The following is a 22,553-nucleotide window of genomic DNA, read 5'->3' on the forward strand; positions in this document are numbered from 1 at the left end:
GTCTAGGCTTTTCTTAGTACTTGGGTTTGGAGCATTTGTGGGGTGCGTGGAAGTAGAGGCTTGTAGGGTGTTTATGTTGTGGAGAGGACACAGGGTGCCCTAGCGGGTAGGTGGTGGCGGATCAGCACTGAGGGAGTGAGGGGTCAACGGCGGGTGTAAAGGCCGCACAGGCCAACCATTGGGCAGCCTGCCCAGCGACTGGAGAGGCTTAACCACGACGCGCCTTCCGGTTACCATGGTAGCCTTCCCTCTTCCCAACCCCGCCCCCCTTTGCTGGCCCGAGGGAAAGGCTGGGAGCGGTCGCCTAGGGCTACAGCGAGGTCCCGCCCCTCGCTCCCAGCCGCGGGTCTCCCTCCAGTGGACGGCCTTCCCGCCTGCCTGCGGTGGGAGGGCGCGGCAGTGGTGGCGTCACATCCGGGCGGGTGGGTGAGTTCCGGTATTTCAGGGCGGAGCAGGCGGAAGTAGGGTGAGAAGTGGCTGCAACGCCGAGCGGAGGAGGCAGGAACCCGAAGGCAAGCAGGGGCTGGGTGGGGACCATGGCCGGGATCACCACCATCGAGGCGGTGAAGCGCAAGATCCAGGTTCTGCAGCAGCAGGCCGATGATGCAGAGGAGAGGGCCGAGCGCCTCCAGCGGGAAGTGGAGGGAGAAAGGCGGGCCCGGGAACAGGTACGGAGAGGGCGAGGCGCGTGAAGGAGGGGCAGGCGCTGGAGAAGATGGGACAGAAGTGGGTTCCATTTTTGCGGTGGAGCACGGTCCTTAGGGGGCCAGCATACTCGAAGATGAAGTTGGAGCTCGGAGGATGGGTGGGGCTTAGCTTCATTTGGACCTCGAGCGGGTGAGGGGGAACTGGGTTGCTCGAGCGAGCAGGCTTGACCTTTGAAGGAATTGAGCTTCACTGGGACTAGCGGGTGGTTTTCTTCCTCCTCCTCCTCTTTTCTCCCTGCTCATTCATTCAGTCCCTCCGAGTCGGGCGCGGTCAGGGGAGGGGCTCAGCGGCCTCTCCCTCCCCCACTTCCCCGTGGCGGGGGGCGGGGATTGTGCTCTCGATTAAGGTTTCTGGCTCTAGGGGTGAGAGTAGGTGGATTCCTCTCTGGTCTGGGTGGGGGCAGAGCCGAACTTACTGTGAAAGGGTGGGGAGTGGAGGGGTGGGAACCGCCGGAAAGCCCCCGGCGTGGCCTGCTGGCAGCTTTTCCGCTCCCTCCTCCTGCTCAGGAAATGAGGCAGCAGTCGGCTGAGAGGAAGCGCGGTACCCTCCCTGGAGGAGGTTGAGGCCACAGCACCGCCCCATCCTCCGTCCTGGGGCCCTTTCCTCTTAGGGGGAGCCCTTGCAACTGCTAAACCCACTCTTTCTGTCGTAGTGAAGCAGGAGGGGAGGAGACGGTACTTCACTCTCTCTGTTAGTGCAAATATAGGAACCAACAGAACTTGCTATGATGACCTGGAAGGCAGGAACTTCTGCCAGATTCAGGCGTTTATTGCTGAAGTGTGAAGAGTGCAAGTTGAACCGGTTATGAACACTTCTTCCAAGCAGAGCTGATAAGCGAGTGTATGTGGTAGAGAATCTGATGGAGTGCCGATTTCTGTCAAAGTTTCTGGTTGACCTAGGCAGTATGGTTGATGGAGACAAAATAATGAGTTCCGAAGTGATGTTACTCTGCTACTTTCCCAATTACCCATTACCGTGTCTTTTTTTAAATTTAAGTTCAATAAATATTTGTTCAGCTGAAGGTTGGCACTTAAAATGTTAATGGATTGAGTGGTGATTCTTGAAACTGCTTTCTCTTTAGAAGTGGTGGACTAGTTTTAGTAAGCCATAAGATTTTCCAAGGTCTAGGGCGCAGTCCATTGGGTGGAGCTGATCTCCTGAGTTGAGGCTTTGGTTTTGGAGGATCTTGAGGCTGGAAAGTAACTGTTGCTAAAATTTGAAGACCTAGTGAAAGAACTCTTGTGGTTTATTGGTATTCCTTGTTGTTCTTTCCCTTGGTAAGTTCCCCCCCCCCCTTTCTGGCTGCTCCTTCAGGGAGTGGCTGAGAATTAATGTTTTGGGGGGGAAAGGGGGAAAACAGCTGCCCTCCAGGTTAATACTTAAAGATTGTTAGAATAGTCATTTCTTTTTATAACTGGGCATGGAAGTGCTGGGAGCTTGTCTTTCTCAGTCACCCATTTCTCAGTGGATATTTCCTCCGTTCATTATGCCCGTAACTTCTAATTATCAATTCAAGTGAGATGGACTGGCTGGGTGACTCTTTACGACTAGCGACAGCTTCTCATCTCCTTTGTTCTGGAGACCAGATCCCCTTAAAGAGGAAGACAGGGATGGCCTGAAGGAACTAGCCATGTGTTGAGCTCCAGAATCAGGCTCAAAGTAGGGGCATGCTAGGAATAGTTCTAGGATAGGTGATGTTGTCCCCCCAGCAACAGCCCCCAGGATTTTGTTTTCCCCCTAGGATCCTCACCCACTGCCCCGAGGATTTGGTAATTTTTCTTGCAGGAAAATTTAACTCCTTTTTTCCCCACCCTTGGTGACTCTAGGGTAATAGGCAACAGAGGGAGCAGCTTCAGATGTTTCTTAAGCTTCTCCCTCAGAGCCTGCCAAATTTGCTTATTGAGCTGAGTGAGATCTAGTGAGAAAGCCCTCAGATGGGGAAGTAGTGTTAAAGATTTATGAAACCGGTATCTTCTACTCTCTAGCTTGAGGGAGCCTAATCTTTCGACTTTCTGCTCTAGTGAACTTTGAATTCCTCCTGAGGAGACACACCTGTGGGAAGGGAGGGGAGTGGTGCTTGAACTGTCTGTTATCCTCTTAGGGCATTCTGGAATGTGGGTTTTGCAGGCTCCTCCCTCCTGGAGCTGGAAGCTCTGCACTCCCTGATGGTATCGCATGCTGTTAGTGGGATTGTCACTTAATTCCTTTTCTGGTTGCTTTGTGTGAACATCCAACCCTTGTTGGGAAGCTGGATGAGTCCAAAGCAGAGACCGAGTTCTGGAATACATCTGTCTTTTCTGCTCTTGGTCTGGAGATTGACCTTTTATTTTATAATGTAGCACCTTGTCAAATCCACTTTTGATTTTGAATCTCCTTTGCACTTTTTGCGAAACTGAAACAGACTGCAACATAATATTTAAATGCAGTGTTTTTCCTTCTCTCTGTGTGTGTGTGTGTGTGTGTGTGTGTGTGTGTTGTGGTAAAAATACACAATGGTAAGTATTTACCATTTTAACCGTTTTTAAGTGTACAGTTCACCTTATTTGTTGTTAATACCTGTCTCCTAACTTCCGCGGGTATTTCTCTCTCTGTCTCTTTTTTTTCCTGGTGTAAAAAATTTAGGAATACTACTGAGGGAGTGAGTGGGCTTTGACTAGCAGTTTCGATTGTGGCCTTATTCCCAAATTCCTAATCTGCAGGGGGTGGGTGGCCGGCCGTGGTTAGAATGTCTGACTGTTGTGTGGCTCTCTCCTGTTCATAGGGTCTGGTGGAGTAAGCAACTGGCTTTATCACCTTTCTTTGGTTTAGGTTTGCTTTCCCGCTGAGTACCTTTCTCTTACCTTCATTCTAGAGCACATACTCATAAGGGAGAGCCAAATAGCCCTTTGCTCTGAGTGCCTCTGCTTAGACTCCACCTTTGTTTACTCTGGGACAGATAACTCTGTTTCCTTCCATCCAACTTGCCTGCCCCTTGATGAAATTTAAAGTCCCCAAGGACACAGTATCTCCCTGGGTAGATAATATTTGTGAACACAGTGAACTGGGGCAGTCCATTACTCACAGGGCTCAATCCTAACTTTTTCATTACTCTTTTCCTTTGCATTTCATCCGTGGCTTTTGTCTAAAAAGAGAAACCCCAAAGTGGCAGAATGCCAGATATAGGCTAATCCCCTTCTGTCCTTGGCCCTGATCTGCCTCTGAACACCAGTCCCCTGTCCGTTTCTTGCCTTGACGGGTATAGTGTGCTTGGGGAATCTCTTCAGTGTGGAGGATGGTAGCATTTAAACCAAACTCATTTCATAGCTGAAGCTGTTGTCAGCCATCTTCTGATATGACTGAATCGCTGCTGTGTTCCCCTCTCCGGCTTTGGGATTTTTGCTTCTTGGGTAATGGAGAATCCTATTATTACTTGAAGGAAGGACCTCACAGTGTACCTCCAAGCTGGGCAGAGGTGGGCAAGCTGAAAGATCAAAACCACATCTAGGCATGCTAAACCTAGGGTGACAGAAGAGCATATAAAGTTAATGTTTCTCAGGGCCATGTTTCCCATTCTCATCTGCAGAAGTTAGTCCCACTCAGTCTCTTGGTACCACTTGATTGACCTGAAAGGGATAGGTATTGTGCATAGGTTCTGGCTGGAAGGAAAAGTCAGGTAGGTGTCTTCCCTTGTTCCTTTAAACATTAAACAGATCTTGATTTTGCAAGCTTTTGTTTCATTGTAAAGAAAACTGATCCTCTGTGGGAGGAGAAAAAAGAGGATAGTGACTGCCCTCCTCCCTTCCCTCCCCACCGGGGTCTCCAAAGCTTTTGCTGGGACTCCCATCCTGGGTTCTGTTTTTGGTACAGGCTTGTTCAATGTGCGCATGCTCTAGTTAGGGCATCAAGATGTGTTTTCTCCTCCTCCCTTTTCAGCCTTGCGAAGAATTCTATTGTAAATGCTGATTTGTGGGAGAAACTGCCCGAGCCAGCTTGTTGTCATGGAAACTGTACACCCCCACCCCCGTAGCCTGTTATCTTTACTTCATTTGGGTAACTTCTGGTGAGCTGGGTGGGGACATAGATTTCATGAGCTTCCTTCAAATCTGGGTTTGATGTTGTTCCCTTTTTTTTTTTTTTCTTTAGTTCTAGGCATCTGAAGGGAGCGGGGTGGGATAAATCATTGTACTGGCAGTGTTGCATAGTTCTTGGCTGATAGGCAGACTCGTTCTCATAATCTTGACCTGTCAGCCTTTTTGAGCTTGTGAGGCGAAATGTGTGTTGTCTTAGGGCGCATCTGGTTTCCTGAGACAGGACCAGAGAATACTTGTCTTTGTGTTATTTTGAATAGAGACACAAATGGTTTCTTAGTAATTTCAGCTTATATAGATGTCTTGATTTTCTTTTCCTGTAGGTCAGTGGTTATATAGCCCCAACCCCTGCAGTGCCTCGAATCTCCCATGTTTGTATTTGGAAATTTTTGTGCCAAATTACCTGATTCTTAACAGGAGTGTTTTGGGCTATATCCCTTCCCATAGGGGCTGGTGGCCCAGATTATTTCTCTAGCTACCCCCACCCCTGACTGCCAGGAGGAAATCAGGGTAATAGAATTCAGGCACAATCTGGGCTGTAGAAGAGAGATCGTGTTTACCAAGCACTTGGATAAGCATCTGAACTGGGGAGTGTGCAGGGCAGATTAAATTCTTGTGCGGTTGTGGCGGTCAGTGTACTTGCCACCAGTAAAGGTCTGGGGAGGGGAAAGGCAGTCAGAGGAGGGAAGATTTTCTACCAGTAGAATTCATGCACATGCAGCTGCCTTCTTCTTTCCTTGTTTCTTATTCCATTGCCAAGGAGGAGGTATGGGACTACTTGGACTCTAGCCTGTGCTTTATTGTCGGGTGGAGGCCAGGGAGAGGATTGTCATGCTGTACTGGAGGGTTAGGCTAAAGGGATGACTTGAGGAATAGAAAGGAGTCACAATTCAGAAATTTGGAGGTTGGTGGTGGGCATGAAGGAAACATTCTCTTCTGCCCCCAGTTTTTTTGGTAATGCCATCAGAGCAGATAATTTTAGCCAAAAGAAGCTCCTTGTAGCCAACTTTTAAAAGGTGGGAGGAGGGGGCAAGTTGAAAGGGTAGGAGGTAGGTATCCCAATATTCCATCCTTTTGCTTTTTCTGTTCTGGACGGTTCTTCTGGAAAACATTATTCTTTTAGCTAATCATCCTCCTGGTGTTAGGGTAAGCTGATCAGAGGTTTAACAACTTGAGTTAAGCAACAAATTAATAGATAATCCAAGATTCCCTCTTTAAGAAACCTTTCTTATTTTTCCACTTTATGTGACACTTATGAGAAAGCTGCTGCAGAGTGAGATACACCTTTAAGCCAGAGCTCAGGCAGAAGGACCCCTTTACTGGCTACCTTTTCTGACACTAGCGTGTTCAGGAATTTGAACTGGTATTAACTGACACTGGGCTGGGCAAGGAGCTGAGTTTTGAAAACACTTTTCCTGTGGAACAAATGGGAATTCGTTGATGGGAAAGGGAGGAAAATACATGTAATATTATAGAATATAAAATCATGTCTGCTAGGTCTTATGTGCATCTGAGTTAAGTCACGTTCTACCCTGCAAGGCTCTGGCTTCCTCATGGTGGTAGTCAGCCCCAATCTTAGTGTCATAATTAGTTCAGTTTCTTTTCACCATGCCTCTGCTTCCTTTTCCCATTCTTTCATTTAAACACAGGCTGAGGCTGAGGTGGCCTCCTTGAACCGTAGGATCCAGCTGGTTGAAGAGGAGCTGGACCGCGCTCAAGAGCGCCTGGCCACTGCCCTGCAAAAGCTGGAGGAAGCTGAGAAAGCTGCTGATGAGAGTGAGAGGTGTGTAGAGGGGCCTGATGAAGTGTGGATTTCAAAAGAAGTTCATAATGGCTCTGATCAAACAGGTTTCTTATAAACCCGTTTTTTAAAACCGTAACCTATTTTTATAGGATCTTCTTTCCTTCTGCATATTCTCTCCTTATGAAGACCGACAGAGTAGGGGTTACCTGGACCTGTGACCCTTTTATAATTGGTGTTTCTCTATAAATTGACCTAATAATCCTTAAATGGGGTCACCAGGATGACCTCCACTTAGACAGCACCCACCCATAGCAGTTCTCAAAGTGAGGTTCCAGACCAGCAGCACCTGGGAACTTGGTAGAAACTCAAATCCTCAGCAGCCCCTACCCCTCATCTACGAATCAGAGACTCTTGAGGTGGAGCCCAGCAATCAGTGTTTTAATAAGCTCTCAAGCCTGGCTGCACTGTTGGAATCATGGGAGTGTGTGGTGGGGATCTTTGGGGAGTTTAAAAAATATATCAGGGACTTCCCTGGTGGCGCAGTGGTTAAGAATCCGCCTGCCAATGCAAGGCACATGGGTTTGAGCCCTGGTCCGGGAAGATCCCACATGCCATGGAGCAACTAAGCCTGTGCACCACAACTACTGAGCCTGTGCTCTAGAGGCCGCGAGCCACAACTGCTGAGCCCACATGCCACAACTACTGAAGTCCGTGTGCCTAGGGCCTGTGCTCCGCAACAAGAGAAGCCACCGCCATGAGAAGCCCGCGCACCGCAACTAGAGAAAGCCCTCGTGTAGCAACGAAGACCCAACACAGCCATAAATAAATAAATTTATTTTATATATATATAATCTCTCAGAATGCCTGGGTCCCATCCCAGATCAGTTAGAATCCATTGCAAAAGAGATCTGGGCATTAATGTTTTTAAAGCTCCTCCAATAATTTTTTTGGGGGTGGGGGGCCGCGCTGAGAGGCTTGCAGGATCTCAGTTCCCCAACCAGGAATTGAACCTGGGCCCCGGCAGTGAAAGCCTGGAATTCTAACCACTAGGCCACCTGGGAACTCCCTCCTCCAATAATTTTAATATGTGCCCAGGGTTGAGAACCACAGTCCTTGAATCAACTCATTTTTTGTCGAAAATAGCCAATTGGCTCCTTGTCACATGTGAGTTAAATGAGAACAAAGGTGTGTGATGACTTGGATGGGATCAAACTAAGACTTTCAGAATTAAAAATACCCTGTTGGGAGTACATTAACGCAGTGCAGCTGTGAAAATAAATAAGACAGTTATGTGTGTACTATTACAGAGTAGTGTCCAAATTATAGAAAGAGGAAAACCAGTTGCAGAGCAGTGTGTAGTATGATTCCTTTGGGGTGTGGGGAAATGGAGATGAGATTTTTGGCATATAAAACATTTCTGGAAGGATTATGAATTAAGAGATTACTTCTGATGAGCAGGACTAGAATTAGGGAGGCTTACTTTTTGCTTTATGCTAGACTATACACTTAAATATTTTTAATAAGTGTATTATTTTTATAAGAAAGTTTTAAACAAAATAATTAAACTAAGGTTGGAGGGTGCTATGGAAATTCTTTTTGAGCGACAAGCAGAGAGGAATGGGCTTTAAAAGGTGCAATTCTGGGTCCCTTGGAGTTGAGTTGATGACAGTCTCCCCAGGCTGTCAGTGCCACATTTGTCCGTATTGTTTCTGGCAGAGGTATGAAGGTTATTGAAAACCGAGCCTTAAAAGATGAAGAAAAAATGGAACTCCAGGAAATCCAACTCAAAGAAGCTAAGCACATTGCAGAAGAGGCAGATAGGAAGTATGAAGAGGTAAGACGCTTTTAGCTTGTCCCTCTCTCTTCAGCGATATTGGGCTTCTGAAAAGAATCATGAGAGGGAAATGGCTCCTCCTTTGCTTCACTGAGCTGTACCTGCGTCTTGTCCCGTAGGTGGCTCGTAAGTTGGTGATTATTGAGGGAGACTTGGAACGCACAGAGGAGCGAGCTGAGCTGGCAGAGTCGTGAGTATCTTGCTCCCCAAATCTTGCCATACCATTCTGTTCCTTCCCCTTTGGCTTGGGCACTAATGTGAATAAACTAGCATCCCTTCAACCTTGTTAAACAGGACCTAGAGAGTGGGAGTCATCTAGAATGCTTTTTTTTTTTTTTTTTTAGCCTTAAGAATGGCTTTGGGCTTTCTTACTCTCTTAACTAGTGACAAGTGACAAATGAGGCTTCTTCATTGAGAAGAAAATGAAACCTAAAAAAATGGTGAAATGTTAACCGGCACACCCAACTGGGTTCTGCTTCTCCTTGAGGCATTGAAGTCGCTGTGCCGACTTAAGATCTGTCTCTGTTTTTACCACTTTGCCAGGCTGCTGGGGAACTTTAGGGCAAAGGCAGACATGACCTGCTCCCCTGTTGGCACCTTCTGGGCCTTGTTTAACAAAGTCCGTGCTGATGCATATTTATTTGTGCTTCCCTTGCATTCCCCTCTCCTAGACGTGACATATCATGACCATGGTGATGTTTTCTTCCCATTTTTTGATTTTTTAAATTTTTTTTCCCATTTTGCTGCTTGTTTCCTTGCTGTGTTCCTTTTTGACCTTTCTCCCTCCCCACAACCTGGCTTGTGCGATCCCTGTGACTATCACTAACAGCCGTTGCCGAGAGATGGATGAGCAGATCAGACTGATGGACCAGAACCTGAAGTGTCTGAGTGCTGCTGAAGAAAAGGTACTAACCATTGAACCCACAGAGAGGTTATACATATGGTGTGGTTTTGTTTGGTTTTGTTTTGTTTTGCAGCTGCCTCCCCTCCACTGGTTGATTTGTTGAGTGCTTTTTCATCTCTTCATGGAATGCTCCATTCCTCTCCACTTACTTGGCATCTTTCATCTCTTCTTTCCTAATTGCTTCACTGCCTCTCCACAGGGTCTCACCTTCCCTTGGGTGATTTTGGGGACTATTTGGGTTGGGCATCCGTTCCCACCTCCACCCCAGGTAGCAGTTATGATTTGTTCCTGGTAGTGATTTCTGTCAAGTGTTTTCTTTATTAGTATCCAAACATTCTGAGTCCCAGCCCAGGAGGGTCCAGCTCCTGACATGTTCTATGGTAGAGGGAGGAGGGTTGATGCTTGCTCAGATTACCTGGGAACTTCTCTTTTCCCCAGTGTGCCTTCCAACTCTCTCTACATATAGGTACAATTCATGTCTGTGTGTCTCTCTCCTTTTTTTTTTATTCTCTTCTTCCCCTTTCCTTTCCTGCGGTATTTAAAATATTCACAGTAAGTGTTCTGAGCTGGAGGAGGAGCTGAAGAATGTCACCAACAACCTCAAGTCTCTTGAGGCTCAGGCGGAGAAGGTAGGGGCTGGTTTGTAAAAGTGACAGGCTTTGGGGCCTGGGCCCAGCCCTGCCCTTGATGAAAGACTGGAGAAACCCATTCCTTATATAATCCAGTGAGAAGTATCCACCTACTCTTTCCAGATTCTGGGTTTAATGCTAATTCCTGTGCACTTTGATTGCTGTAGTTAAAATGACTTCTTGGTCTCAGGTGACTGGGGTCATGTTCTCCTCTGGCTGATACTGCTATGCTGACAGAAGGGGACAACAAAAAGTATCAGGTCTGAGACCTAATGAGCAGTCAAGACAGATGACTTGTCTTTATCTTCTTGTGGGACTCTTTCAGCCATGTGGCGTCAGGGTGTCACCACACCTACTCATTAACCTGGAGGCAGGAAGAATACCTTCCTGGGTTGATCTGAATAAGATCAAAGCTTAGGTCCATTTAAAAAATAAAGGTCCTGGGGACTTCCGTGGTGGCCTGGTGGTTAAGACTCCATGCTCCCAATTCCGGGGGCACAGGTTCGATCCCTGGTCGGGGAGCTAAGATCCTGCATGCCACTCTGCCAAAAATAAAACAATTTTAAAAATAAATAAAGGTCCTGGAGGATTCTGAGGGTATCATGGCTCTAAGGACATTGATTTATGGATTTTAAGGACTGTTGTCCCAAAACGGCCTTGCTCTTTCTCATGGATCATTCAGCACATTAAATCCAAGAGGATGTTCAGTGTAAAAGTAAATGTCAGGAGGGGGGGTATTGTCTGTGTGAGTAATTTCTATTCTGAAATGTTTATTCTACTTCTCTTACAGTACTCTCTAAAAGAAGACAAATATGAGGAAGAGATAAAGATTCTTACTGATAAACTCAAGGAGGTGAGCTGAGGGGATTATAAGGAAGGACCCAAAACATTTAGAGGCATTAATGTAGACTTAGACTAGCTGGCTTTGGTTCTGAAAGGTATAGAAGTAGAAGGTGGAAGAAGTAGAGATCCTTCTCTGTCTTACTCATCTCTGATTCTGACTGATTTCATGTTTCTCCCAGGCAGAGACCCGTGCTGAGTTTGCTGAGAGATCGGTAGCCAAGCTGGAAAAGACAATTGATGATTTGGAAGGTATGGAGCCTGGGTGAGGGATTAAAATAAAGAAATCTAGAGGATGACCTTGCCCTTTGACGGTTAGCCTCTTCCCCTGTACACCAAAGGGAGTTGGTAATGACTTGGCATGCATCCTACGCCCTGCCCTGTGCCACAGCTAGGTGAAGTGGGTCAAATCCTGGAAGTGGATTTTTACACTTACTCTTCCTGTAATAAGACTTTACCTAATATTCTGGAATTTGCATCCTTCCCTTAGAGGAGACTGGTAATAGCATGTACCTCCATGTCACCCCATGGCTACTTTTGGCAATCTTGTTCACCACTCAAGTTGTGGGGGACCTCACCAAGAGATGCAGCAGTGGAATGACCACTTCTCAGAGCTGACCAATGCCAGGGGCTTTCTAAATACTTCCTGCCCCCATAATTTGGCAACTGTATCTACCCTAACAAGGGAAAGTTTGTATTGCTCTGAGAACTCTGAGATATGCTCCTTTGGTACACTCTGGGTAGCAGGATATTCTTTGGGAGAGTTTTGTGGAGGCAACCTGTAGAGCAAAGGGGCCAACAATATTGGTCACGATGGGTAGGTAAAGAAGAAGTGTCTGAATGTTAATGTGTATTTTCTCCTTTTTCTATGTTAAATTCAGCATTATCACTGCTAAGAATTGGGTTAACTGGGTGGGAGTGGTATCCTCTTGAGTGCCATTGGTGATTGGAATTTCTAGTCATGACTATGCCCAGGTTCTCAACCTTTACTGCAGTTGATTAGAGGCGTCAAGAAGTCCGGTTGGTCCTGGGGACAGTGGATCTGAAAATGGCCAGTCATGGCAACCAGGATAGATGTTCTCCTAACTGTGGGATTAGACCCATGGTCACACTTTCCCTAATTTCTAATGATTCCCTCTCTTCATCTGCTTCTGATACCTTTTATCTGTCCCCTCATTCCTCCCTGTGGTTCCTGTGCCTGTCCAGATGAGCTCTATGCCCAGAAACTGAAGTACAAGGCCATTAGCGAGGAGCTGGACCACGCCCTCAATGACATGACCTCTATGTAACTATCTGACAGCAGAGTGGGGCTGGGACCTTGGCTTGTGGGTGGGTGGGGGTGTAGGCTGTGCATAGTGTGCTCTGGTTTTGTCTTCTGAAAACTAGAATCTCCACTCTTATCTTTAAAACACTGGTGCTGGTTACTTGTTGGCAAAAGCTGGGGAGGCATTTAATCCTGGATCAGTGGTAGCACCCTGATCTACGTGTAATTTTTGTATTTTTTATTCATAGTCCCTTCATTATGACACCAGGATTTTTCTATCTGTTTCTCAAATTTAGTCTCAGAAGGGCAACTGATGAAGATAGAATCATGTCATCATATAATTTAAGGAACTAGGGCCCAGAGAGCCAGTGACTTGGGCCCTAGCATCTTACAACAAAACTCAGACTTCATGGGTGTATATGATGCCCTGATACTAAAGTTTAGGGGAAACACCCATGATTAGAAATACCAAATTCACCTAAAAATCGAGCTGAGCCCCAGAGCAAGCCAGGTAGTAAAAAGCACCAAAATGAGTTGTTGGGGACTTTATCTGTTTGCTGTGGATCCCTGATCCTTGATGCTAATCTGCCTTTTTCCCACTAACCCTGAAAAGAAGCCAAATAACTCAGGTTGTAGTGTCTGGCTCTCTTTTATCATTCCTACTGCCACCTCTTCCTTTTTCTCCTCTTCCTTTCTCCCAGATTGCTGTCTAGATTGATGCTAGTCCTTCTCACCTAGAGTCTCCTTACTTTTTCACACAGATAATTATCACCGTTTCTGCTCTGTTCTGGATCTGCCCTCTTTCCTCGGGGAACCCAACGCCCCACTCTCGCTCTGGATTCCATTTGGGTCAGCCTGGCTGACCCCCAAGGCATTAGGATGGGCGGGGGGACCACAAAGCAACTTATGTATTCTCTTCCACCCCTCACCCCAAATTAAAATGTTAAGCTGCCGGAAGCCTCATGCCACCCTGCATTTGTGTCATTGACAAAGCTGCTGCTGTCCCTAAAAAGGAGCCTTGGGGGTGTAATGTGGGGAGCAGCTATTGTAGGCTCTCCCTCCTCTGACTTATATAATCAAAGCCACTTTTGTGTGTGTCTATTTTTTCTTGACATTTAAATTCAACTGATCTGAATCTATCAGAGTGGTGGACTAGGAGAAGTTCCTTAGAATAGGAGCTCTAGTCTTACACTCAAGCTGAATAAGATCGTCTAAGTCCTTTACTTCCAGGTTCTTAAATCATCCCTTCTGGAATGTTTGTCTTCTCTTTAGGTTCTCCTCCTTTGAGAGACCACAGAAGTACCTCCCAATATATATTCTCTACCGTTTTACCAGTGGTTCAACTGGTGCATCCTTGGAATACCCAATGAACCCAAATATGTTACCACTAAAATTGACAAATTATATTATCCCAAGTCACAGAAAATACGTAAGAGGTAGACTTTCCAGCAGTTTTATGTTTTCTTTAAACCTTTCTTACATACGTGAGGCTCACTACCATTTGCCTGCTAGTATGTGCTACCGGGATATAAGACAAGTGATAAATGACTGTTACTGGAAAAATAAAAATCATGCATATTTCAAATATTATACACAAGGTAGTAATTTATTACATGCATAAATATGGTTAATTGCTTCTAGTAAGATTGTTCCTAGTTTATGTTGTAGAATTAAATATCAACCTTTCGGATATTCCTACGCTAATTTACACAGCAGAGATAGTTGAATCTGGGTAGTGTAGTCATCGGTTGTACTTATCTAAGCACCTAAGTATTGTTCACTTAGTATTTCAGTTTCTCAGTGGAGTATATATTTAAAACTTGCCTTTCTTTTAAACAGATACAGCCAGGTAGAGAGGTTTTCCCTACTTTAAAACTTTGGGTCTCATCAAATTCAGGTTTCTTTCTGTCTATACCATTTCTTTTTGCCACACAGCCTTTGTGATTAAGGTGCAGGTTAAGTTATTGTTAATTTAGGCACAGGGTATTAAGGTGGGGACAGAAATAACCAAAGACGGAGGCATCATCCCTACTCTCAGGTTGCTCAGAATCCAGTAGGGGAGAGAACATATGTATAAAACTAAAGATGATGTGTGATATGTGCCCCAAATAATGAAGTTTTGTGGGAGTTCAGAGACGGGGAAGAGGTTGATTGCAGTGGAGATGATTAAGAAAGTCTCATGGTAGGAGGCACGTAAAAGGTACTTAATAAACATGTTAAAATTTTCCTCTTCATTTTTATTGGATTCCAAAAGATTGGATTTTTGACAACCAGAATCTGGTTGAAGGAAAGTGGATATTGAGTATCTTCATTAAAGAGAAGCAAAAGAATAAAGGCATAGAGTTGGGAAGGACACCAGAGCTATAACCATTTAGTTACAGTAGGGAACAGGTATGTGCTGTATCAGGCTGGGGAGTTTTAATTTTGTAGGTAATGGGGGTGCCACTGGAGATCTTGAACAAGGATATGTTCTGAGTAGCATATAAGAAGAGTTAATTTGGCAACTACTAATATGTTAGAAGAGCAGATTATCAAAGTGATCCATTAAGACAATGATTCCCAAATTTCATTCATTTGCATACCACTTTTTTTTTTTTTTTGCGGTACGCGGGCCTCTCACTGTTGCGGCCTCTCCCGTTGTGGAGCACAGGCTCCGGACGTGCAGGCTCAGCGGCCATGGCTCACGGGCCTAGCCGCTCCGCGGCATGTGGGATCTTCCCGGACCGGGGCACGAACCCGTGTCCCCTGCATCGGCAGGCGGACTCTCAACCACTGCGCCACCAGGGAAGCCCTGCATACCACTTTTGATGGCTTTTGCCATATTCACGTGCAGCCTACATTATTTTTTTAATTTACTTCTTTTCAGATTTGTTCTTACGCTACAAAATTCTAATTTGAAATCAAAAGTTTTGACATGTGCTAGTGTTTTTTTCTAATGCACATTAAAATAATACAGCTAATACATTTTTTTTAAGTTCACAAATGTATACTGTCTGCAGTCTTCTCACATATCACTAGCAGTGACTGTAGCACACTTTAGGAAATACTGGGTTAGGTTGTTGCAGTTTCCCAGAGATAATAATCTGAACTAGAGTAGTGGTAGTAGGGGATGGTGCTAAACCTGGGCATTGTGAAGGGCCTGGTCACTAAATGCAAGAAGGAAGTGTCAAGGATGACTGACTTGGAGCCTAGGAAAATGGTAGTATTAAAGGTGTACAGAGGTCACGTGGTCTTGGTTTGGGGAGGCACGGGAAAGTAGAGAAGAGTATAAGTCTGAAAAACTGGCAGGTATCCAAGATGAAAACAAAATCCTAAGACTTGAGGGGGAGAAATTGATATGAGAGATTTAGGAATCCATGAGGTTGGCAGGCAGTTTAGGCCATGGAAGTAAATTTGAACCCTAAAAGACAATTGCAAATATAAAAAGAAAAACATAGGCAGAGGAAAATCTGTGTAGAGGACGAAGCCAAGTGGAATTGGTTGGAGGGATAGAAGGAGAACGAGTAACTTTGATACTTTAAAAACTTCAAGGCTGGGTGATTTCCAGTGATTCTCAACTTCAGATAGAGAAGGAAGATAACTGAAAATAGGACATTGTCACTGATGTTTTATTAATCTGAGGGTATACACTGGACATTAAGGACAAGGAGAGGAGCCATATTTCAAGGAACAGAAGAGTGAATTGGTGGAAAGAAAATAAAGGCACGAAGTGTAGTCTATAGTCTATACAAAGTCCAATAGAACTTTTGGCAGTGATTTCCAGTATAGTAGCCACTAGCCACATGTGGCTATTGAACACTCAGTGTGGCTAGTGTGACCCAGGAGCTAAATTCTCATTTACTCTTAGTTCATCTAAATTTAATTAGCCACATGTGGCTAGTGGCTGCTGCATTCATTGGATAGTACAATTCTAGATGTTTTAGTATGTAGGCAGAAGGAGTTGACTTTGGTACAGAGAAAGGCTTCTTACAAAGGAAAGGAGAGAGTAGAGAGAGATTAGAAGAAAAATGAGGTGTTATACTTTGGTAGCTCCTATCTTTCCCCACGGCATGACTCGTGTGAGCAAGGATAGAGACCAAGAAGCCAGGGTAGCAGAGTGAAATTTGCAATACTGTACCATGATAAATTCACTCTTTTGTTTAATGCTTTGTATCCTTATAGAAACCATCCTATGTTACTTGAGCCAGGACTAGCTGTGGAAATGGGGTGAAGCATCATTGGTAATCTCAGAGCAAAGTGCTTCATCTCTTAACTTTCTCTCCTCATCTTAATTTCTAAGAAAGAACCACAGGCTATTGTGTTGGAGCCCATTCTTCCCTTCCTCATTACCGTTGTTGGGATGAGGAATAAAACAAAATGTGATTGGACCCCAAGTTACCTGATGGGTGGAACTGACCTGTTATGTTAGGCAACCTTGTCTTAGTCACACCCAGTTTCTTCCATTCACATATTGAATACTCCTTAGCCTTAACATGAGAGGGGAGTTTAAAAAAAACATAAAAGAGCAAAATCTGTTTTTTCTACCTCATTCCTTGAACTTTGAGGCTTTAAAACTGATAGAGTTCCCTTTACCCCAAGCACCCGCATCCTTTTTCCTTTTCCTGTTACAGAATGAAATTGACCTTATTCAGACCAGTGAAGGATGTGTAGCATCCATGGGATTATTCCCTGAAAGGAAAATCAGATCAAATGGGGATTCTCTGGCTTGTTTTTTTGTTTGTTTGTTTCATTTACTCTTACTCTTTTTTTTTTTTTTTTTTGCGATACGCGAGCCTCTCACTGTTGTGGCCTCTCCCGTTGCGGAGCACAGGCTCCGGACGCGCATGCCCAGCGGCCATGGCTCACGGGCCCAGCCGCTCCGCGGCATGTGGGATCTTCCCGGACCGGGGCACGAACCCGTGTCCCCGGCAGCGGCAGGCGGACTCTCAACCACTGCGCTACCAGGGAAGCCCTCATTTACTCTTATCAGGGAACCAAGAACTTTAATGAACTAGTGTCTGGTCCTGAATTTTTAGTTCCTAGAAATAACAGAGTTAGAAACCTTACTTATTACTAAGTTCAAGGTGAGAGAACAGCCACGTTTATCTTTCTGACCTTCTGCAATTCTTAAGGAACTATAAGTTCTGGGATTTAATTAGGCAATAAAATGCTCCCACTTCTTCTCTGTCTCTTTATTTCTTCCCTAAGTGGAACAAAACCCTCATTGAACTGGCTGTTTTTAGGGATATGATCCTGATAACAACCTTCTTTCCCAAGAAGGATGTGGGAGTCACACTGACTAACTTGGATATAGATGCTATGGATCAGTCAGGTTGCATATGGTCTTTATATGTAATATAACACCAGAAAGTTCAAGAAATGAGAGTTCAACATAATTTGAACCCCTACTATTTGTCAGAGTTGCCCCAGTGAATAAGACAGGTTGAATCCCAGGCCTCATGGACTAGTATAGACTAGTACAGTGTTTCTCAATGATGAACTTTAGTCCTTTAAGCCAGGATAATTCTGGGATATACAGAACAATCCTATTTATTGCTGTCCCCTGCCCAATAAATATCTGTAGGGCCCTCCAGTTAATTGTGACAATTACACATTTCTAAATTCCCCTCTAGCGGAGGGGAGGGGCAGTATTCCTCCTATTGAGATACTGGTTTAGTGGGAAGTGCAATTTTAAAAATTCCCTCCAATTCTGCCCCTTAATACGACTCTTGTTTTTTGGTTATTCCGCCCAGGATCTTTTTGTACATATATGCTTTCTGTTTTGATTGGGTACAGAGTGACAAGTATTATTGGGAACGTACTGGCCCCGTGCTTCCAGGTGGAACTGGGAAAACCTCAGCCCAGAAGGCAAGGTACCTGAGCAATGCCCACAGTCAGCCCACAGATGCAAGGCAGAAGAGTCTTTTTCATATTGAAGTCCTGAGACCATTTTGAAACAGACTGTAAAACATAGAAAGAAACTTGTTTATGAACACCAGAGGCTGACATTAGGAGTAGACCAGGAAGATCCATCCCCAGTTGCCATTACCTCTGTGTTGGTCACATGGATTTGGATTCTCTCTACCTCCTTTTTATTTATTAAAAAAAATTTTTTTTCTTATGATGAGAACTCTTAGGATGACTTTCTTAACACCTTTCATGTATAACATACAGCAGTATTAATTATATTATGTTGTACATTTCATCCCTGGTACTTCTTTATCTTATAACTGGAAGTTTATACCTTTTGACTACCTTCATCCCATTCCCTCTCCCCCCACTTCCCACCTCTGGTAACCACAACTCTGATCTCTTTTCTGTGGCTTTGTTTGTTGAAGTATAATTGACCTACAACACTACGTTAGTTCCTGGTGCACAACATAGTGATTTGATATTTCTATGCATTACAAAATGATCACCACTCTACACCTCTTTAAGATGTGCTCCAAGTAGAAAATCCAGATAAAGCCAGGGGATTTGAGCGCTTAATTACTTGTATCAGGAATGCTTTTGGTTATAAGAAACATCTTAATAGCAGCTTAAATAAATATGGGATTTATTTTTCTCTCATAATAAAAAGTCTTGATTTGAGCAACTGTGGCCTGATATAGTTGGGATTTCTGTGATTCTCACGGCCCTTTCTTTTAAGGTTGAAATTTGCAACTCTAGTCATCACATCCATGTTCAAGGCAAGAAAGAAAGCTAAAGTTTTTCTAGAAGCCCCTGACAGACTACCCCCTACATCTCATTGGCCAAAACTGGATCACATGATCCCCCCAAGCTGCCAATGAGACTGGAGAAACAGGATAGTCTTGATTGGCTTGTACCAGTAATTCACCTTACCTGGGGCTGGCTGGACACACTGTTGGCTCGGACAGGTTTGGGGTTCTTTTAGAAAAGGTGAAGTTGGGTTTTGATTCACTGTGCCACTATGATGGGCCTGTCACCCAACACCTACAACAAGAAGCATTAGAAAGTACAGGATTGAGTGAGTGTAGGGATATTGATCCCAGTCTCCCATTCATAATACTGTACTGAATGCTTTTACAGAAAAATGTTCAACCATTCACTCTGGTTCCTTACAGACCCCGATTATTATAAATGTATTTCTTATAAGCCAGGTGCATTCCTTCCTTTGCCGTGTTTCACTTGTCTCAGTTTCTCAACCCAGGGAATAAATACGGTGAAGGAGATACTTTTCTCCCTCAAAATGTCATTCTTTCAACTTGTCAGTCTGCATTTTTTATTTTATTCCTCTGTTGGTCTTTCCACCAACTGACCTAATCCTCCTCACATCCATCCTGCCTTACAGATACATGTTATGTATACCAGGTAGTTAAAAGTCTCAAAATTTACTTCTGGTACTCTACTAACCTTCCCTTTTTCTCTTTCTCCTCCTCTTTTTCCTCTCCTTCTCTTGTTTTCTCTCCTCTCCATTGCTGCTGCAGAGCGTCTCTACAGCCAACTTGAGCGAAACCGCCTGCTTTCTAATGAGCTGAAGCTAACGCTGCATGATCTGTGTGACTGATGGGCAGGGCTCACTGATGCCCATTAAACCGAGCTTACGGCTCACACCACTGACCTGGACCCCAGCAAAAAGCTGATTGTCTTTTAAAAGTTATTATTTTGCCCTAAGCAAATTTCTTTTTAGTTGGGACAGTTAGAATAGTGTCGACTTCCTAACTGCACTGTAAAGTGGGAACAGTTAAGATTAATACTGCCTTTCTGTCCCTTTTCAAGAGATTGTGGGTGATGAAGGGAGGGACCTGAGAGATAGTGAGAAAACCTGGGAGAGTTTTCTGTTTTCCACCTTTACTTGCTGCTTTTTCACTTGTGCACTGACTGTAGGATATGTTCCCTTGCATGGATGTTTTCTAACAATAAAAGGACTGACTTGACAAGATGTTGTAACTGCTTCATCTGCAGGCCCAGGGATGGGCCCTTCTGACCGGGTAGAAAAAAGGGAAGGGAAAGAAAGGGGTGTGGGATATGAATAGGTCTGCGTTGTCATCCCCTTCTCTGAGTTGAAGGGTATTTTCCCCACCTCCTTAGAGCAGTGAGTGGTTTACTTGCTGGGAAGCTTTGATTCTCCGTGATGTTCAGCTGCCGGTTTTCTTCCTGACATTTTTCCTCTTGCTGCTTTTTCCTGGTGTTATGTTTAATTGTAAGTAACTATGTCACAGGCAGTTCTGAAGAATAGCTCTGCAAAAATCTGTTAAGGGTTTGCTTACAAGGATGTTTTGTAGTATTCTTGACTTTGTTTTCTTTCGAGATTCTCTGACTTAGCTATGGGGGTTCTTTTATTTATCCCACTAGTTATTCCTTTCCTCTCTACTTGTTGAGGAAAGCCTGTAGTGCATGAGGATCCTCCTGTGCTCTTTTCAAGATGAGGTTCTGCTGTTCTGCTGTCTACTGGTAGAAATATGCCCGTCCTTGTTCTCAATGTGTCAAGCTCCAGCGAGCTATTTCGAGTAGGTGTTGTCCTGTGGGCAGAGACTAGAAGAGTGGATGGCTGGTGTTTAAGGCCACCTCCTTCAGTGACTGAAAGCTGAAAGCCTTGGTTGGGTGTGGGGAGGAGAGGAAATGACTGATAAGGTCCCCAGCTCCCTCCCCCAGAAGTACAGCAACACCTGTAACTTCAGTAGGCAAGCCTGAGGCCCTGCAAAACTGAGTGATGCAATAGCTCACTTCTGTGGCTGAGAAGGCAGCTGCTTTATTAGTCTGCAGTTTCTCTGCAACAGGAGCAATTCTCAGAGTGGGTAGACCTTGAAATTTACTTCTAGTTTTTATAACGTCTCTCCTTTACCCCCATTAGATAAACTGAAATGCACCAAAGAGGAGCACCTCTGTACACAAAGGATGCTGGACCAGACTCTGCTTGACCTGAATGAGATGTAGAGCACCCCAGTCCCATCCTGCCGCTGCTCCTCCCTCTGACCCGACTCCGCTGAGGCCAGCCTGCCCGAAGCTGACCTTTAAACTGAGGGCTGACCTTTAACTGGAAGGCTGCTTTCTCCTTTCGCCACCTCTCCCACCCCCACCCCTGTGTCCTTTTCGCCAAACTGTCTCTGCCTCTCCCCAGAGATTCCATTTGGGCTAGAGGCTGAGCACCTTTGGGAACAACGTTTAAGGGAATGTGAGCACAATGCTAAGTGTCTTTAAAAGCATGTTGTGATGTACACATTTTGTAATTACCTTTTCTGTTGTTGATGTAGCAGCCATTTGTAAAACATTCCAGATAATTCCATAGTTCTGAAGCAGCAGTCTAATCCCTTTCTCACTTTTGGAAGGTAACTTTTCAGCTTAATGCATATTGCCCTCTCCGTAGAGGAGGGGAAAAGGTATGGGCCTGCCTTACAGAGAGCCAAACAGCCCAGAGGACTCCGTTTTGGGAAACCTTATTGCTCTGTAAAAAGTACCCGCCAAACCAGAAAGGTGATTCCAGAAGGAGTTAGCCAAAAAAAAAAAAAAAAAAAAAAGCGCTGTTCAGGTTTTCAGCTTTACGGTATCTTTGGGCAACTTCTTTTCCACCAGAAGTGACCAGATGAAATCAAGATGGTGAGACCTCTGAGACCAAATCCTTGTCCCAGCTCTCCCCTGTTCCCAGCCGCTCACAGAATGGATCATGTGCCCCTTATTTTGAGGCAACCACTTATTTGCTCTCCCGCCTCCTTGAAAGAAAGGAAAGAAAATTATGTTTTACCACTGATTTAGCCATATGAAACTCATCTCATCACCCTTTTCTGGGTCTGAAGCTGCTGTCTCTAATAAAAGTGCCATCTCATTGTGCATTGTATCAGTTAGTGCTGGAGAAATCTTGAATAGCTTATGTACAAAATTGTTTTTAAATTTTATATTATTTTGAAACTTTGCTTCTTTGGGGTTGGGGCACACTGGTCACCCCATCTGGCTGTGACAGCCCTCTACAGTCTGGGCTGGCAGTGTGCTGATCTTTTAACGTTTCTTTCCCTACCCAGTCCCCCCTTTTTGGTGAGGTTTCAGTGAGGTCAGTTAGGTGTGCATCCTACAGCTTAATTGGCTTAAAATGTACTCCCCTTTGGTGTGGTCTCTTTGGGGGCCGATTGGGAGAAAGAAAAAACAATAGTGTAACTGTTTTGATACTGAACATTGATAAATGTCTTTTTGAAATAAAGAACCAGTCCCTCCAACCCTCAGAGGTGCTTGCTTTTATTTCCTAATCCAAATGGGCTTTCTACACAGGAGCTATGAAGTTTGGGTAGAAATCAGACCTTTGTGGGTGGAAGCAACAGGATTTGATGTAGAGCACACATTTTGGAAGGTGACCAAAACTGGGGTCAGAACTCAGCTCTCAGATCCCTAGTTGTGTATTCTGATGTCAGTCATTTAGTTTCATTATCTGTAAAATAAAGATAATATGTATTGTTAGGGTAAATGTGAAGATTAGAAATATTTATGTGCTGGACCTTAACACTGGCGTCTTCAGGGTGAGCTATACATTTCCTTTATAACTGTATTGATTCTTTCTTATAAATCTGGATTTATTAGGCTCTGCTCCCTAAACAACTTCAACAATATATGACACGGATTACGTACTCCTATACA

General features: G+C 44.7%; 1 protein-coding gene across 9 annotated transcripts; it reads left to right on the forward strand.

Moving 5' to 3' along the window:
- The first annotated feature begins 441 nt into the window (after positions 1–441).
- On the forward strand, positions 442–22,138 carry LOC115844604 (tropomyosin alpha-3 chain). Of its 9 annotated transcripts, none has more exons than XM_070044334.1 (9): positions 442–668; positions 6,425–6,558; positions 8,236–8,353; positions 8,473–8,543; positions 9,811–9,886; positions 10,677–10,739; positions 10,909–10,978; positions 11,933–12,011; positions 20,785–22,138. In XM_070044334.1, exons 1-9 carry the CDS (start codon positions 537–539, stop codon positions 20,786–20,788), a joined length of 747 nt encoding a protein of 248 aa, XP_069900435.1. In that variant the 5' UTR covers positions 442–536; the 3' UTR covers positions 20,789–22,138. The 9 variants fall into 9 exon arrangements, with proteins under 9 accessions (XP_069900435.1, XP_030697755.1, XP_030697756.1 ...); XM_030841895.2 differs by lacking the exons at positions 9,811–9,886; positions 20,785–22,138 and adding exons at positions 9,183–9,258; positions 19,418–20,777; XM_030841896.2 differs by lacking the exon at positions 20,785–22,138 and adding an exon at positions 19,418–20,777.
- Positions 22,139–22,553: the final 415 nt, after the last annotated feature.

Source organism: Globicephala melas, chromosome 1, assembly GCF_963455315.2.
Source record: "Globicephala melas chromosome 1, mGloMel1.2, whole genome shotgun sequence".
Classification (NCBI taxonomy): domain Eukaryota; kingdom Metazoa; phylum Chordata; class Mammalia; order Artiodactyla; family Delphinidae; genus Globicephala; species Globicephala melas.